Source organism: Heptranchias perlo, chromosome 8 (assembly GCF_035084215.1).
Source record: "Heptranchias perlo isolate sHepPer1 chromosome 8, sHepPer1.hap1, whole genome shotgun sequence".
Classification (NCBI taxonomy): domain Eukaryota; kingdom Metazoa; phylum Chordata; class Chondrichthyes; order Hexanchiformes; family Hexanchidae; genus Heptranchias; species Heptranchias perlo.
The window spans coordinates 64,722,643-64,742,265 of record NC_090332.1 but is presented as its reverse complement, the minus strand read 5'-3'; the positions used below and the strand labels follow the sequence as shown (position 1 = coordinate 64,742,265).

Below are 19,623 nucleotides of genomic sequence, written 5' to 3'. Positions count from 1 at the left end.
TGGTGTCTTCCATGTCCTCACGATGTCTGGAAGTATTTAGGGCCAATGAATTACTTTTGAAGCATAGTCACTATTTTTATGTTAACATCATAGCCAGATTGTGGTTGAATGACTAGTTAATCTGTTTTGGTGGTTGAGGGATGAATGTTGGCTAGTGCATTGGGAGAACTTGCTCCTCCGCTTCAATAAAAAAAAAAGTGCCATGTCACCTGAACAGGCAGACGCTGACTTGATTTAATGCTTCATCTGAAAGATGGCACTCCCACGGTACTGCACTGAAGTGTCAGCCTAAATTATGTGCTCAAGCCTTTGGAGCTGGGACTTTTTATACATCCCAGCCTAACCTATTTAGCTGGGGCTCCCCTTTCAGTGTAGGGTTACATTGGGGACATCCTCAGAATAAGTGGCCTCCATCTGCTCTGGGGGCATTCACCTTTTAGGGTCATAGTTATCCATTCAGGCCCTGCTGGGATCGCTGCTGTTTTATGAAGATTTGAAGGAAGTTGTTTTTAGAACAATGTAGATCCAAAAGAACTGAGCTGTCGCCTGGGTTCTGGGCCTTTTTACAGTGGGGGTGGGAGCAGGGGTCACATGAAACGGTCCTGATGATGATAATCGGGGGGGGGGGGGGGAGGAGGAGGAGGAGGAGGAGGAGGAGGAGAAGTGAATCCCTAAAGAAATCATGATCGGATGAGTTCCTACATTGTGAGGGAAGCTATAATTTTAAATCTAATCTTTCTTGGTAAATCCGATCATTAAGATTGCCACAGTTGAAATGTTGCATGTTCACTTGAAGCTTTTACCACAATCATTGTTGAAGGCAGGATTCATAGCTGGGCCCAAGAGTTGAACATCTGTTGTTCCATTTCAGTATGGCACCAATTTTTCATCGGGTTTTGTCTTTTTGCGGTGTTGTTTTTACTTTAATATCTCCTAGTTCAATTTTTGGTGACTATTGTATGATGAATTAATCTGTGTCCCTGTTTAGATGCTTTCTCTGGTTTGGAATAGATAGTTGGTAATCTGGTGTAGAATATTTCCTAATTTGGCTCGGCATAGATTTTTGTCTGATTACACTTTTGTGAAGTACCTTGGGACCTTTTTCAAATTTAAAGGTGCTATGTAAATGCAAGTTGTTGCAGTGTGGTCTTTATTCTGCACGTGGTATTTAAAGCATTTTCAGATGTATTGGAGGGAAATTATAAAAAACACATACAAAGAGTATATGGAAATGGAGCATTTCCATATGTGAGGATTGTATTCCAGCTGTTCTTGTTAATATCTGAGAACATTTCATAGGCTAGCCTTTTATGCATCCTCACTTTCAAGCTCTCGCAAGCTTTTGCTGCCTTTTTTAATGGAAGGTTATTCCCATTTAAAGATTGAGAACTGCAATCCCACCTTGTACCCCAGCTAGATCATTTGGAAATCCAGAGTGGGGTAAAGAGCACGTTTAAAAAAAAAATTAACAATCACTTCTGCTACTATTCGATATATTAAAAAGCACATTTGGATCATCAGCCTCTGTGATGGTGACGGTTCCTAAACAGCTGTGAGTTGCTGAGCAACATTGTGCATAGCCAATAATACTGAGTCTGTGCATTCCTTTCACTGAAGGTTTTCTGCATCATGTCTTGAGCTTTTCTTTTGACACTTGCAAGTAGTGCCCAAAACTAATTAAGAGCACCGTGACTATTTATAAGCCATTATTAATATGGGAACACACTGGATTTTTCATTAGCGTTTTCTGTACAGTATTAGGATAGGAGCAGGTCAGTAACAGGAAGAATTGCAAGGGTGACCTTTTTTAAATGTTGTTTTGATATTGATTATAATGTGATACCACACATGCTCTATAAAAGGTATTGCTTCTGAGAGTGGGCCAGTTATTTCTTCATTGCCAGATTGAAGAATTTGCCAAAAGGTTTTGCATTCTAGAAGTTTATTTTTTTTTCAAGAAAACATTATTTTCAGACTGTATCGTCATTTAAAAACCTCTAAATATCAGTGAGCATTTTCAGCATTGGATACACTCGTAACATCTCCCAACATATAATATAGACTTTTGTTCAGCACGCCTTGGCTTCTGCCCGAACGACTGCACATACCATTGGAAAGAAATTCTCAACGACGATTAGTAAGTGTGTCAGGCCTGATGAGCCTCAAGGTAAATCAGAACTGACCATGGCCTGATCCACCAAACGGCAGTGGGCTGGCAGGCTCTGCCAGGATTGAGCTAAGCACTCCTTACCTCTTGCTGTACAGGATCTGCACCTCCCCATTCTATAATCATTAAATCAAGAATTCTTCTCTCAAGGATCAGGACCAGAGCATGGATACAACTCCTCTATTTGAGATTGTTGGTCTACAGGAGTCTGTTGAAATAGAACCTGAGGAATCAGGAGGAAGAATGACATCGCTCTGAAAGTTATTGTGACTGAATATAAAGGCATCACCTTTTGGAACACGGTTGAAATTGATGATGTTGTACTCTGAGAACAGGCTTGTCAATTTTTCAGGCTTTTTGATTCCCATTACTTTTTGTATTCTAACTTGGGGGTGGGGCAGGAGAGGGCGAGGGAATGGTAAAGTGTGATGCAGATTAGTGTTTAGGGTAGACCATGGTTATATGTTGTCCCAAACTCATCTGGATTTTCTGAAGGCAACACCTGGCAAACTCTTCAATAGTCTTTCAGGTGCAACACAACTTTGAACATTGTCTTACTAAGGCAAGAATCCAGCTCTTCGGTTCAAGGATCTAAGCTAATTAATGCCAAGTCAGAGAGGAATTTCCAAGATTTTTTCCCCCCAAATTGGCCTGGTTTTTACCTTTTTTTGCCTCCCACATGGTGTGAGGTGGGGAGTGTATATATCATGATACGCAAGGTATCACAATTATGTGAGACAGGCTGGATGGACCAAAGGGTCTTTTCCTGTTTGTTGTTATTCGGATGCTGTCTCGCTCAGAGACACCACAGGATGGCTGTTTGGAATATGGAAAAATTTCACTCTGTTGCAATGGGGATTATCATGAGGTTGGCAGTTGAGGCACATTATTTCAGCAAAGTATAGTGAGGTTTGCTTTGCAATTAACTATGTTACCTATATCTGATCTGGAAGTGTCTGATAGTGACGCTGAATGTGTAAAGTAGAAAGTATACCATTCCCAGGCTAAAAAAAAGTTGCAAATAAGTAGCCTTTACATATCACGTGATTTCTGAAATCCAACTAAATCCCTTACTTTGATGATTCAGGCACTGTGCAGTCTTAACGCTTTGCTACATTACGACCTCAAGGATTCCATATAACCATAAGTCCACAAACTAGTAGATGTCTAATGTTTTTCATTGGTGAAGAAAAAGCTTGCACTGAAGGGGTTTCTGTTTGGACTTATATTGGCATCCAGTGTATAACTGTTCTAAATTTCAAGTCTTCAGTAGATATTCTCTTGGGTTCAATGCCACTGTTCTCTCCCGTAAGTGGAGTCTGTGTTCTTTATGATCAAGAGTTCATCTTGACTGCCCAATATCAAGTTATATGGTAGCATGATGCAGGGGCTTGTTACAATGAAAATCCTTTGTTATATGAACTGGACACTGTAATCTTGCATGTGCTTTGATGTGCACTTCTCCAACCTTGCGAAAGATAGACTACTTAACATTATAGTAAGATATGGTCGAATGTAAATTAACAAACTTGCTTATTTTACAGTTGTTAAATGAATGAGCAGAGCAACGTTCATAGATTAAAAAAATCACCGTATCTTGACTTAACTCTGTATAACTCCATGTAACAAAACAAGAAAACTCACCACACTGTCCCTGTTGGTGTGTTAAGTATTGTTTTTATGGTAGTTTCGCTGATCCTGACTGTCTTTGTGTTAAGGAGGTCATGTTCTCTTCCTGTCTGCCCTTCTAAACAGATCTTAAAAACTGCCCTTCCATGTGTCCCTTTGTCCTTTTGTTCCCTCGCTGGGCAGGAAGTCAGCTGCTTGATCTGTGACCTTCTCCAAGCTCTTCCCTGTCCGGGGATTGACTAGTAAAGCTGCCAAATAAGCTAGATATCATTCTTTCTCCTCATCCCTGCCCCCACCCCCAAGTTGGAGTTTTGCCAAAATACTACCTGCTGAGCTCATAGGAAAGAAGCCATACCAATGTAGTTATTGAATCTCCTGTCTGGCATAGGCTAAGGAATCTTACTGTCTAAATTTTGATGTGACATGCAAGAAATACCATCCTGACATAATGAGTAAGGAAGTTTATTGGAATGCCTGAATGGACTTCTATTGTCTCAGTATGTGAGAGGCATCATTTCACAAACTGGTTTGTCTAGATTTTAATTCCCCCCCTGCCCCCCAAATCAATGTTTAATCCCTTGTGAGCCAAATTTGACTGTTATTCCAATATGGATTATATCAAGGTCCTTCTGCGGTGAAATAGAAATTCTAACGTATGATAATAACCAATGGAATGAGAAAATGTCAGCTGATGGAGCTTGTTCTTCAAGTAGACTGGGTTTAGTTTGCATTGTCATTGACCTTATCCAACTTATTGAATCTCCTGAGGAAGGTGAATAACAACAGGTAATAGCTTCAAGAGAATAAATATCTGCAACTTATCCTTCATTCCCAGAGGTAATTGCGAAAAACTTCAGGGTATTGGCTCCATTATTTAGCCCTGACTGCATTCAAAGGATAACAGTCACATGGTCTTAAACCATTCATGAGGCAACTCAACCTGAACCATGTTTTAAATTGTCTCAATTGTCTTTCAACTGGTTAGCAATGGAACGCATGAGTGTTCTTATAACTCATTGCATCAAATTTCTCTTTCTCTGCTGTGGTCTTAAAAGCAGCCAAACATTTTTCCAGAGCAAAGTTGCATGTACAGTGAGGAATTTTGTGTTTTTTTTATTCCTTCATGGGATATGGCAAGGCCAGCGTTTATTGCCCATCCCTAATTGCTCTTGAGAAGGTGGTGGTGAGCCGCCGCCTTGAACCGCTGCAGTCAGTGTGGTGAAGGTTCTCCCCTAGTGCTGTGAGGTGGGGAGTTCCAGGATTTTGACCCAGCGACGATGAAGGAACGGCGATATATTTCCAAGTCGGGATGGTGTGTGACTTGGAGGGGAATGTGCAGGTGGTGTTCCCATGTGCCTGCTGCCCTTGTTCGTCTTAGCGGTAGAGGTCACAGGTTTGGGCGGTGCAGTCGAAGAAGCCTTGGCAAGTTGCTGCAGTGCATCCTGTGGATGGTACACACTGCAGCCACGGTGCGCCGGTGGTGAAGGGAGTGAATGTTTAGGGTGGTGGATGGGGTGCCAATCAAGCGGGCTGCTTTGTTCTGGATGGTGTCGAGCTTCATGAGTGTTGTTGGAGCTGCACTCATCCAGGCAAGTGGAGAGTATTCCATCACATTGCTGACTTGTGCCTTGTAAATGGTGGAAAGGCTTTGGGGAGTCAGGAGGTGTATCACTCAGCGCAGAATACCCAGCCTCTGACCTGCTCTTGTAGCCACAGTATTTATATGGCTGGTCCAGTTAAGTTTCTGGTCATTGGTGACCCCCAGGATGTTGATGGTGGGGGATTCGGCGATGGTAATTCCATGGAATGTCAAAGGGAGGTGGTTAGACTCTCTCTCTTGTTGGAGATGGTCATTGCCTGGCACTTGTCTGGCGCGAATGTTACTTGCCACTTATGAGCCCAAGCCTGGATGTTGTCCAGGTCTTGCTGCATGCGGGCACGGACTGCTTCGTTATCTAAAGGGTTGCCAATGGAACTGCAATCATCAGTGATTTTAACTTTCACATAGATTGGATAAATCAAATTGGCAAAAATAGCCCCGAGGAGGAGTTCATGGAGTGTATTAGGGACTATTTCTTAGACCAATACGTCAGGGAATCAACCAGGGAACAGGCCATTTTGGATCTGGTAATGGGTAACGAAACAGGATTAATTAATGACCTCAAAGTGAAGGATCCCTTGGGAAGCAGTGATCATAACATGATAGAATTTCATATCCAGTTTGAGAGCGAGGATCTTGGGTCTGAAGCAACTGTATTAAACTTAAATAAGGGCAATTATAAAGGAATGAGTGCGGAATTGGCTAAAGTGGACTGGGTAAACAGATTAGATGGTATGATGGTGGATAAGCAGTGGCAAACATTTAAAAAGATATTTTATGACTCGCAACAAAAATATATCCCTGTGAGGAGGAAAGACTCCACAAAAAGGGTGAACTGACCATGGCTAACTAAGGAAGTCAAGGATGGTATCAGGTTAAAAGAAAAGGCATACAATGTGGCAAAGATTACTGGTAAGCCTGAAGATTGGGAAAACTTTAAAAACCAGCAAAGGAGGACTAAAAGAATAATGAAGAGGGAGAAAATAAATGGAGAGTAAACGAGCAAGAAATATAAAAACTGACAGTACAAGCTTCTACAAGTATATAAAAAGGAAGAGGGCAGCTAAAGTAAACATTGGTCCCTTAGAGGATGAGACTGGGGAAATAATGGAAAACAAGGAAATGGCAGAGGAATTGAACAGAGATTTTGTATCTGTCTTTACAGTAGAAGACACTAATAACATAATAATAATAGAAAATCAAGGGGCAAAGGGGAGGGAGGAACTAAAAACAATCACTATCACTAGAGAAAAATACAAGGTAAACTAATGGGTCTGAAGGCTGACAAATCCCCTGGACCTGATGGCTTGCATCCGAGGATCTTAAAGGAAGTGGCTACAGAGATAGTGAATGCATTGGCTGTAATCTTCCAGAATTCACTAGATTCTGGAAAGGTCCCAGCGGATTAGAAAACCGCAAATGTAACACCCCTATTCAAGAAGGGAGTGAGACAGAAAGCAGGTAACTATAGACCAGTTAGCCTAACATCTGTCATTGGGAAAATGCTAGAATCCATTATTAAGGAAGTAGTAGCAGGACATTTGGAGACTCATAATACAATCAAGGAGAGTCAACATGGATTTATGAAGGGGAAATCATGTTGGACAAATTTATTAGTTCTTTGAGGAAGTAACGGGCAGGGTGGATAAAGGGGAACCAATGGATGCAGTATATTTGGATTTCCAAAAGGCATTTGATAAGGTGCCATATAAACGATTACTGCACAAGATAAGAGCTCATGGTGTTGGGGGTAATATACTGGCATGGATAGAGGATTGGCTAACTAACAGAAAACAAAGAGTCGGGATAAAAGGGTCTTTTTCAAAATGGCAATCTGTAACTAGTGGGGTGCTGCAGGGATCAGTGCTGGGGCCTCAACTATTTACAATATATATCAACAACTTGAATGAAGGAACAGAGTGTCTTGTGGCCAAATTTGCTGATGATACAAAGATAGGTGGAAAAGCAAGTTGCGATGAGGACAGAAAGTGTCTGCAAAGGGATATTGACAGGTTAAGCGAATGGGCAAAAATTTGGCAGATGGAGTATAATGTGGGAAAATGTGAAGTCATCCACTTTGGGAGGAAAAATAAAAAAGCAAAATATTATTTGAATGGAGAAATATTACAAACTGCTGCAGTATAGAGGGATCTGGGTGTCCTCGTACATGAAACACAAAAAGTCAACATACAGGTGCAACAGGTAATCCGGAAGGCAAACGGAATATTGGCTTTTATTTCTAGGGGAATGGAGTATAAAAGCAGGGCAGTCATGCTCCAACTGTACAGGGTGCTGGTGAGACCACACCTGGAGTACTGCGTACAGTTCTGGTGCCCTTATTTAAGGAAGGACATACTTGCATTGGAGGCAGTTCAGAGAAGGTTCACTAGGTTGATTCCGGGTATGGAAGGGTTGTCTTATGAGGAAAGATTGAACAGGTTGGGTCTGTACTCATTGGAGTTTAGAAGAATGAGAGGAGATCTTATTGAAACATACAAGATTCTGAGGGGACTCGATAGGGTAGATGCTGAGAGGATGTTACCCCTTATGGGGGAATCTCAAACTATAGCGGGCATAGTCTCAGAATAAGGGGTCACCCATTTAAGACGGAAATGAGGAGGAATTTCTTCTCTGAGGGATGTGAATCTTTGGAATTCTTGCCCCAAAAAACTGGAGGCTGAGTCATTGAATACATTTAAGGCTGAGTTAGACAAATTTTTGATCAGCAAGGGAGTCAAAGGATATGGGGAAAGGGCAGGAAAGTGGAGTTGAGGTAAAAATTAGATCAGCCATGATCTCATTAAATGAGCAGGCTGGAGGGGCCGAATGGCCTACTCCTCCTATCTCTATGGTCTTATGGAACATCCCCATTTCTGACCTTTATGATGGAGGGAAGGTCATTGATGAAGCAGCTGAAGATGGTTGGGCCTAGGACACTGCCCTGAGGAACTCCTGCAGCAATGTCTTGGGGCTGAGATGATTGGCCTCCAACAACCACTACCATCTTCCTTTGTGCTAGGTATGACTCCAGCCACTGGAGAGTTTTATCCCTAATTCCCATTGACTTCAATTTTATTAGGGCTCCTTCGTGCCACACTCGGTCAAATGCTGCCTTGATGTCAAGGGCAGTCACTCTCACCTCACCTCTGGAATTCAGATCTTTTGTCCATGTTTGGACCAAGGCTGTAATGAGGTCTGGAGCCGAGTGGTCCTGGTGAAACCCAAACTGAGCATTGGTGAGCAGGTTATTGGTGAGTAAGTGCCGCTTGATAACACTGTCGACGACACCTTCCATCACTTTGCTGATGATTGAGAGTAGACTGATGACCCCATCAGTCTACTCTCAATCATCAGCAAAGTGATGGAATTGGCTGGATTGGATTTGTCCTACTTTTGTGGACAGGGCATACTGGGCAATTTTCCCATTGTCGCGTAGATGCCAGTGTTGTAGCTGTACTGGAACAGTTTGGCTCAAGGCGCAGCTAGTTCTGGAGCACAAGTCTTCAGCACTACAGCCGGGGTGTTGTCAGGGCCCATAGCCTTTGTTGTATCCAGTGCGCTCAGCCGTTTCTTGCTGTCACGTGGAGTGAATCGAATTGGCTGAAGACTAGCTTCTGTAATGGTGGGGATATTGGGAGGAGGTAGAGATGGATCATCCACTTGGCACTTCTGGCTGAAGATGGTTTTAAACGGTTCAGCCTTGTCTTTTGCACTCACATGCTGGACTCTGCCGTCATTGAGGATGGGGTTGTTCACAGAGCCGCCTCTTCCCGTTAGTTGTTTAATTGTCACAACTTACAATTCACAACTGGATATGGCAGGACTGCAAAGCTTTGATCTGATCCGTTGGTTGTAGGATCGCTTAGCTCTGTCTATAGCATGTTGCTTCCGCTGTTTTGCATGCATGTATACCTGTTGTAGCTCCACCAGGTTGGCACCTTGTTTTTAGGTACGCCTGGTGCTGCTCCTGGCATGCTCTTCTACACTCTTCATTGAACCAGGGTTGATCCCTTGGCTTGTTGGTAATGGTAGAGTGAGGAATATGCCGGGCCATAAGGTGATTGTGGTGGAATACACTTCTGCTGCTGCTGATAGCCCACGGCGCCTCCTGGATGCACAGTTTTCAGCTGCTTGATCTGTCCTGAATCTATACTATTTAGCACGGTAATGCCTCACAACACGTTGGATGGTGTCCTCAATGTCCTTGTCTCCACAAGGACTGTGCGGTGGTCACTCCTTCCAATACTGTCATGAATAAATGCATCTGTAAGAGCTAGATTGGTGAGGACGAGATCAAGTAGGTTTTTCCCTCTTGTTGGTTCGCTCACCACCTGCCGCAGGCCCAGTCTGGCAGCTATGTCCTTCAAGGCTCGGTCAATAGTGGTGCTACCTGCCATTTCAGAGGGCGATTAAGAATCAACCACATTGCTGTGGATCTGGAGTCACATATGGACCAGACCGGGTAAGGACGGCAGGTTTCCTTCCCTAAAGGACGTTAGTGAACTAGATGGGTTTTTATGACAATCCAGTAGTTTCATGGCCACCATTATTGATACTATTTTTTTTATTCCAGATTTTATTTAATTAATTGAATTTGAATTCCCCAGTTGCCATGGCGGGATTTGAACTCATGATTCTGGATTATTAGTCCAGGCCTCTGGATTACTGGTCCAGTAACATAACCATAATGATACCGTACCCTGTAATAATTATGGCTTCTATGTGCTGCCAACTCTTAAAGGGGCAATATCACAGGTACAGCACAGGCGGAGGCTATGGCTGTCCCATCACACATATGCCGGCTCTTTGAAAGAGCTATCCAATTCGTCCTTTTCCCCAGGGTACCTTCAGGGTTTTTCTTCTTAATGTAGGTAAATCTACAAAATAAGCGAATAACTTGAAAGATTAAAGCAATCATCAAGTATTTGCTTGGTTTCTTTTGACTTTTTAATTTTTTTCCTAATAAATCACAAATTGCAACAAGAAACACTTAACAGTTTAAACCTAGGTTGGTATCTAGACCAACATGCATATGATAGTGTCACAAAGCATCCTAATAAATTCCAATTTTGGCCCTCCTCTCCTTCCCGAAAAAAAAGTCAAGTGACACTCAGCAGGTGGGGCAGCATCCGTCGAGTGAACACATCAGTTTACGTTTCAGGTATAGACCCTTCCTCAGAACTGGATTCCTCAAAGCTGTATAATTGAATTGTGAACTGGTTTGCGTTCTCCCATCCTGCTGAGTGTCTCCAGCGTTTTCTGTTTTTTTTTAATTGGTGTGTAACTGGCAAATTAATTTCAATATAGATAAGTGTGAGGTGGTGTATTTTGGTAGGAAGAATAAGGAGGCCACATACTGCTTGGATAATGGTCTAAATGGAATAGAGGAGCAAAGGGATCTAGGAGTACAGATACATAAATCACTAAAAGTAGCGACGCAGGTTAATAAGCCAAGCTATAAAAAAGGCAAATCAAGCGCTCTGCTTTTCAATTCTATCCCTCTGGAAATGAACCAAAGTTATGTTAAACTTCTGTAGAACCTTGGTTAGACCACAGTTGGGTACTGTGCAAAGTTCTGGTCTCCATATTGGAGAGGGTGCAAAAAAGATTCACAAGGGTGATACCAGAACTGAGAGGCTATCCTTATCCGGAAAGACCGAACAGGCTGAGGCTCTTTTCTCTGGAAAAGAGAAGGCTGAGGGGTGACCTGATAGAATTCTTTAAGACAATGATAGGGTTTGATAGGGTCGACGTAGAGATGATGTTTCCACTTGTGGGGGAGTCCCAAACTAGAGGTTATAAATATAAAATAGTCGCTAATAAATTCAATAGGAAATTCAGGAGAAATTTCTTCACCCAAAGAATGCTAAGCGTGTGGAACATGCTACCACAAGGTGTAGTTGAGGCAAATAGCATAGATGCGTTTAAGGGGAAGCTGGATACGCACATGAGGGAGAAAGGAATAAAGGATATCCTGATAGGGTTAGAGGGAGGAGGCACGTCTGGAGCATAAATGCCAGCATAGACCAGTTGGGCCAAATGGCCTATTTCTTTGCTGTAGTTTCGATGTAACTTCATGTTTCAGATTTTCAACATAAGCATTTTGCTTTTTTTGTTCAAAAAAAGATGGCCCCTGCTGCAGATCTAAACGTAAGATGGCCCCTGCTGCAGATCTAAACGTAAGATGGCCCCTGCTGCAGATCTAAACATAAGATGGCCCCTGCTGCAGATCTAAACGTAAGATGGCCCCTGCTGCAGATCTAAACGTAAGATGGCCCCTGCTGCAGATCTAAACGTAAGATGGCCCCTGCTGCAGATCTAAACGTAAGATGGCTCCTCATTCCACCGTGCTAAATTTAAGACTGAATGGATGATACATTTCAATTAATCTTGAAAAGGCACTGCAAAAGATGAGAATGTCGTTGTGAAAAAGAAAAGACTTTTGGACTTTATTCCCATTTGATGTTAACCTCAGCTCCAAGATTGGAGGTGAAAAGGAACAATGTTGGAGTCGACAAAATGCAATGGGGACTATTACTATGTCTAGATTTAAAAGCCAATTTAAAAGCATCAGTTGTAACTTACTACAGAAATGTAGGAAGCTTTTACACTAAAGTGCCGTTTGTGATTACTTTCTCTTTCAGACCAAAGCTCCATTTTCATCAGAATCAGTTAACAGTACTGGTTTCTTGAAAAGCTATACAAGAAGAAACCAAGGAAGAGGCTTTTGTAAAACTTTGAAAGGAAATGCAACTGGACTCAACATGCTGGGGCCTGGCAAGAAATTAAGGTCTGTCAAATTAGTGAACTTGTTTGTGCACGAGCATTTCAGGCTGACCATTGTTTGTTTTTGAAGATTTGATGCTGTATGTTCGATAACTTGCACTCAAAACTTGTTTGTATAACGTTGCTTTGATTCAGGTTATTAAGGTGTATTGGCTTTATGTCCTTTCTAACATGCTTTTGCAATAAACTTACATTTCTATACATAACTTGGGAGTTTACTGGAGTGGTGCAGAGGGTTCGGGTTTGTATTTGCACTAACCCTTGTGTATGTTTAATGCAACTGTTGGAATATACATGAAGTAATGTTCATATATTGGAAATACAGCACATAGAATTTTCAAAATAACTGCAGCTATATTTTACTTGCATCAAGCTGTAGAGAAGAAGCTTATATGGCTAAATGGCCTTTATTCATTATGCACATTGTGCTGGTCACACATTTTTAAGAATTTTGGATGCTGTGCTTTAAGGTTGGATATTAAGCGAGATGCAGGAAGAGTTGAGGCTGCATTGTGATGGAGCCCAGCTCATGAGATGTGTGGGAATGGTTTTCAGAGCAAGTGAAGTTGCAGAGACCTAAACTAAGTGCAAAATGCTCAAAGCGGTTAAGACTTAACAAAAGCTGGGAATGGGTCAAAAATACAGGTACAGCTGGAAAAATTCAGCTGTTCTCCTTTGTCTTTAGTAAAATTTTTAAATGTGTTTCTGTGGGGATATACTGATTGCCCTAAACATCAACGAATTTTGTTGGACACCATGCAGTTCTATTGCTTGACTCTTTGTGTTGATTCTGATTAACTTATTCACAGAATAGGCCTGTACAAGTTTCACACCCTTTTAAACTGCTTATTTGGAACTATCAGTCTCATGATGGTCGTGTGTCAGCCAGTTCAAATGTTTTTACCCCCCACCCAAGAAATTGATGAAAATGAAGTCTCTTGAATTCTAAGCCTTCCAGGCTTGTGTGTCCCCAAGTTGCTGCTGGTGCTGTTTGCCAGAAGATCATTAGAATGGCATTTTTCAACGAAGAGTATACTGAGATGCTAAGTTTCTTTGTTTACAGTGAAAGTGTGTCAACTGTGACCTCACCACATGCATCAAATAAGGAGGTCGATAAAAATCGAAACAAATACTTAGTAATTAGCGGTCCTTCGGGTCCAGGAATAGTTGTTCGTGGAAGGCGTTTTCACCATGCCAATGCACAGTCAATCGTAAAAACAGCAGCCCAAAGGTAGGTTCTGCTCTTAATGTTTAGCTGCTAATTTATTGTGACTGTTTGTGTTTTTACATACTGGGATTAGAGTTCTGTTGTATGAGAAGAGTGGAAGAATGCTCCAAGTTTCTTCTAAACTGTTACTATCCTCAACAACAAAGTGTGGAATTTGTCTCTACTCGCTGTATTTAAAAACATTCAGACTCTTGCAGATTGGCTTGTTAGCTGTATTGGCAGAGGATTAGGCTCACGTCAAGAATTGTGCGTATTCTAAGATTAATTACTGCTGACCTTCAAACAGTTGCTATAAATGTCAATTCTTGCCAGGTCTGAGTTGGGTTGCTAGGTGGCTTCTGTTGTCGGACAGGAAAGATACAGTCGAGACCAATCTTGCCTGCAGCAACAGCATACCTGCTGTTATCTGATCACAGGTAATGCCACTGACGGTGGCTGTGGAAAAGTTTTTGGTGCAGAGCAAGGAATCACGGAACAACACTGAATCGAAGATGACAGGAAGGCGGGCCTCTTTGCATTGTTTGTGGACTTGGTTTAATAGTGCTACAGTCTTTTAGCAATCAAGTCAAACACTGAACAGTAATGTGACTAAAATCTGAGAGATGCCCAAAGTGTAATACGCATCAAGTAAGAAATGGATGTGTGCATGTATAATAGAATAACAATCCTACTCTATAAAAATTATTCCTTGATTGATTAAAACTACTTGATGTGTTGACAAAAACACAGACGACTTTCTTCATTATTCAAAGTGGTGACATCAAACTCTATTTTAGGAGGTGCAGTCTCATTTAAGCCAGTCTTGGAACTGAAATATTTATGTTGTTTTCATTGCTGCTATTTATAGCTCACACTCAATGTCACAGATTGTAAAACTAGTTTTACAACAATAATTAATTTCAAACTACTGCTGAAGAATCGAATTTAATGTTAACTGGTTCCCGAACTGATTCCAGAGCGCAACAGAGTGAGGCTCCCTCTTCGGGTCAGGCTGGATTTAAGCTGCAGTTGCACAATAATCATAGCATTGATGCGAAGTGAAGCTGCCTTGCACCAATGCTACAGCAGTAGTGATGAGTGCACCTCAATGCTGTAACACTATAGATCACAACCACCTCCATCATTCTGTTTGTTTCATCTTTGTTTATGCGTATCAAGATGAGAAATTGCAATGCTGGAGAACAAAACACTTCCACTTTTGTCACCGTACATTCAGCTCGGTTATAGCGCATCCAGCTACAGGACAAAGCTCCCTCTATTCTGCCTTACCAGCAGGCCTTAATGCCAACATGAAAAAGGCACCCACTACTCCACCAATGTGAAATTACCATTTCCCCCTTGTGTCTTCTAAGGCTGCCAGTTAGCGGCAGACTGCGTGTAATTTTGTGCAGTGGGCCTGCGGCTGGTCGAACTCATTACACTTTATTATTTTATACTTGGTGGAGTGAGGAGGCTTTCAGCCCATCATTTTGGCTGGATTTTTGCACCCAAACTGTGTTAAGGTTATTTGAAATGATGGCCGAATTTCTCCAGAGAGAGGTGGAGGCCACCCGACGTGACTGTCTAGAAAATTGAAGTGCCCTGCAAGCTTATAGTCACCACTAAAATTAAATTAATATTTTAAAACTGCTTGAAACTTTGGGTTATTGTGGAATTGGCACTTTTAATCACATTTGTGATTAAGACCTTAATAGCCCTTAACTTGATCAACTCTAAATGACGCAGCCATTGAGACGAAAGTGGATTTGCATTTACCCATCAAGAATCTTCCATCTTATACAGAAGATGGAGGATTCTTGATGGGTAAATGCAGAAGTACTGAGGAAATTCATTAATTATGTTGAATTTCCATGATATTAAATGCCTCATTCTGAAACTGACCCCTGAATCTTGATGTCCTGATTCATTAAACCAAATAGTAACCGACCAAGCTATTGCTGAGAGTTCTGAAGTAATTATTTTTTTGGGGGCGGGTGATCTGATAGTCGTACTAACCGTAGCCAAATGGTGCATTATTCCAAATGTTTTGTATATGCAGCACACTAAATTTGGAGACGGATGGTACAACATGCTCCGCTTCATTGGGTTACTTTTCTACAATGCAGCTGCTGTTATAATTGGTGGGCAGAGCCTTTATGCTTAGAATTGAAGCTGCACGCCTGAGTAATAAAAGCTATGCATAAAGAAAGAATTTGCATTTATATAGAGCCTTTCATGACCTCAGGACATCCCAAAGTGCTTTACAGCCAATTAAGTAATTTTGAAGTGTAATCACTTGTAATGTAGGAAAGGTGACAGCCAATTTTCACCCAGCAAAGTGCCAAAAACAGCAATATGATGATAACTAGATAATATGTGTTAGCAATGTTGGTTGAGGGATAAATATTAGCCAGGACACCAGGGCGAACTCCCCTGCTGTTCTTCGAAATAGTGCCATGGAATCTTTTACGTCCACTTGAAAGGGCAGACAGGGCCTTGGTTTAACATCTCGTCCAAAAGACAGCACCTCTGACAGTGTAGCACTCCCATAGATTTGCAATGAAGTGTCGGCCTTTTTATATGCTTAAATCTCTGGAGTGGGGCTTGAACCCACAACCTTCTGACTGAGGTGAGAGAGCTACCACTGAGAACCAGTCTTGCTTCTCATTGCTTTTAGTAGCGCATATCCAGAGCCACACATGTTGTTCAGGATTTAAGGGCAATAAGAGGCACCAGTGCCATAAATATATAAACCAATTGTTTTTTAGTTTTTTTTTCTAAGCTACTGATCATTTCATTAATTGGGCTGTTTTGCAGCTAAGTGCCCTGACCACAGGAAGAAGATTCATTGACACCTTAGTTTTAAGTAGACCACAATTTTTTGGTTTGAGGAAACAATTATAGCTTTTTATGCATTTTAGTCATTTGAGAATGTTGAGAGCAAGTAATTAAGTTGTGACCTTTTTATGATTTATGATTTGTTCCTATTGCTGTGCTAAATTGCCATTCATTTTACAGAGGTTTACTTTGATAGCATTAAATGTACTGTTTCTATAATCTTGCATTATATTTTGGTTTACAAACTTTTTCTGAATTTCTGCCTGTTTTTGTCTCTTCCAAAGAGAATCCTATCTTTTGCCGCTGGTGCTCAGTGTGTCTGTTGAAAGGCTGCTGTTCTGTCTCTTGAATTAGCTACGAGGGTAAAATAAATGTTAAGTGCATTTCCAATTTGTGTAACAAAAAATAAACTTGACTCCACAGTAGGCCAGGCTTAAAATAAGTCTCTGGACATTATATGATGGGAACTGCTCAGTCCAATGATGACAGCAAGATATAAAAACAAGTATTCAATTGTGCCAAATTCACCAGACTCTTGACCTGTTACTTCTTTCCATTTTCACATTTGCCTATTTTAAACTTTGTAGTGGTTAAGGGCAGGAGGGGAGGGGAAGAGTGGGAGTTGCAGCAAACAGCCACAATTTTTTTTGAACCATAGATTGGAAATTCACTTTTTTGTGTTTACCTCAGCCAAACAGACTGACCAGCCTTTCACTTGAGACTATCTTAATTTTAACTGTTGCTATTAGATGGAGACAGCATTACTGTAGAGTGTGCAGCATAATTGGAGCCACCAGCAGAGGGACTGTTGTGTTTTCTTTTTAAAGAGGAATGGGATTGCTGAAAATACAGAAAAGTTGCCAAAAATATTTTTTGGTAAATCAGTTACATACTTGAGGTTGATTGCTTTCTAGAGTATCTGAGCCGTGATAGGCGGTGATACTGTTTTTAACTTCTTCCGTTGTAGATTATTTGTAACATTTTTTTCTTGGAACGCTGATCTGCAAAATACAACTTCAAAAATCCAAATAAATTACATAGTCTTGTACAAAGGTTTGCTCTTGCGCATTCATTAACAAGTGTTTGAGATCCGAGCAAATAGCCAATGTAAGTGCTAGAGTGTGATTTTTACCATTAGTTACAGATTGATGTGTGTGTATATATAATAAAAGGAGTGGTGAAGAAGCAAAAGAACTGAAAATGCTGTAAATGCATAGATCAGTTAGCACCTGTAAAAGAGAAAAGACAGGTTAATGTTCTGGGTGTGCCTTTACAGCTGCTGAGCTGTGCATTTACTGTATTAAAAAGAAAAAAACTGCAAACCCTGATAATCTAAAATATAATATAAACAGAATATAAAGAAACCAAAAAAAGATTTAGTAGCTTAGTTCAATGTATGCTGAGTAGTTTGGAGTCATATTTATGAAACTTGATGTCTGCATGTTTTTTGGAAAGGGGATCCTTTTTAAATTTTTTAGCTGCTTGCACTGTCTGTATGACTAGTGTTTTTCATGAATATTGACCTAGTAAATTTGGGGAGGCTATTTTTTAAAAAAAAAGTTAAGGTAACTTAGTGAGAGGCAAATGCACATTGTGTTTCATTTGATCAGCCTTTCCAAAGAATCATGCCACCACTTTTGCTGCTAAACCAGCCAGAATGATTCACATGTAACTAAAAGATGTGTGGCCATCTTGAGCGTTGAGATGTTTTGGATGCAGTGTGAAAACTCTGATAATTAATCTGATATAGGTTCCTTTTACATTTAAACTTGCTTTAGTAATGAAGGTCTGCACATGATTGGATCATCTTAAGATCAATTGGAAAAATATTGAAGTGCAGCCTGCCATAACTAGATCACCTCCTGGTTTTGGAACTCCTCAGTGGTTTTTTCAAACGGTGCTAAATATTTGGTGACATTTAAAAGATACAGCAACCACTTGATCCAAATCCTCACGAATAAGATATCGATAGCCGGCCATCAAATCTTAAACTCCAAAAATCTCACCTGCAGTAAAAGGAATAACTAATATTAATTGAAAATGGCAGATGCATTTTGCGACCTTGAATATTTTACTCAAGATATATTGCTCAAGTTTTACAGTATTAAGAGATAAAGCTGGGCATGTGATCTTAAAGGTCCATGGACTAAAATTATAAAATATTCAAACTTGATTGCAATTTATGTTAAATCTCATGGTTAAACATATATTTTGGTTAGCAGAGATGATATTGTTGGAAATTTTGCAATATTACTTCATCTTAAGTTGGTTTTAAAGGAGCCTTCTCTTATGTAATTGGTAAATAACATTGTAAGTGCCTTTTTAAAGGAACTATAAAATACAAAAACGTAATATACTAATTTGGCTTGTGTCAACCTGTAAACATTAATTTGAGATTATTACCTCTTTGTTTTCTTTCATCTTTTAAAGCAATCTTGGCTTAAGTGATGAGGGGTAAGTGTCATTGATGTGTTTACCTGGCAGCTGGGATTGACATTGCGGGCTCATAAGTAGCTTCATTAGCTATTGATGCTTTGTGTGCTTGTCATTTTCTTGGGACTTTTATTTAAATTTTATTTAAAGTGTGTGCAATCAAGGTATGCAAATACACCACCTTCACCTGTCCTCGTGTTAATATATTTTACCTACCATGTTGATATTTTTCTATTTCCCACAACAGGTGTTCTCTGAGTGACCTTGCCAATCTAGGAGTCATTTTTCACCAAATCAGTATTTCACATAAACGTCCCAAAATAATGCAGAATGTACTTAATTTAATTCTAATTTATATTCATTGATCGATGGAGAGAGCCTCCAACCACTTTAAATTTCGATCTTAGGAGCTCGGCTCATTACTATCAGTCACTTGAGGCTTTTGAAATTACCTCAACTTAATCTTGCTGATGTGCTGCCATTCACTAACAAACCTGTGGCAAGCAACTTGCATCCCTGCCCCAAAATTACGAAAGTTGCTCTTTGTACTGCCATTTTAATACAGGATTATAAATGAAAACAGTTCATTATAAACAGTGATAGGATTGAAGTGGTTTCAGATCAGAGTAGTGGTGAATTGGCTTAACTTGTATGGACTCATTGCAATGTTTCAATGAATGATTATTAAGCCACCGCTATATAGAGTCAGCTGCTCTACAAAGTTTACTATTATTCAATTGTAAGGAATCTTACAACACCAGGTTATAGTCCAACAATTTTATTTTAAAATCATAAGCTTTCAGAGATTATCTCCTTCGTCAGGTGAGTAGTGAATGAGAGCTTCTCAAATGGCATATCTTATATTAGGCTGGGACACCATCACACCAATCAAAGGTGTTGTTGGTGTTCAGACAGGTTAGCCACGGAAAACAGTAGGTCCCAGTATGCTGAATACACATTGTG

At 40.6% G+C, this 19,623-nt stretch overlaps 1 protein-coding gene across 9 annotated transcripts in view; it reads left to right on the top strand.

The window, feature by feature from the left end:
* senp6a (SUMO specific peptidase 6a) overlaps positions 1-19,623 on the top strand; it is a 151,901-nt gene that overhangs the window by 57,921 nt on the left and 74,357 nt on the right. For 5 of the 9 annotated variants that reach the window (XM_067989195.1, XM_067989194.1, XM_067989198.1 and 2 more), the window contains 3 exons: positions 12,041-12,186; positions 13,246-13,413; positions 18,658-18,681. In XM_067989195.1, coding sequence (XP_067845296.1) covers positions 12,041-12,186; positions 13,246-13,413; positions 18,658-18,681 — 338 coding nt within the window. Of the gene's footprint in view, positions 1-12,040; positions 12,187-13,245; positions 13,414-18,657; positions 18,682-19,623 lie in introns of those variants that run through there. The other 4 variants (XM_067989197.1, XM_067989199.1, XM_067989200.1 and 1 more) reach the window with 4 other exon arrangements.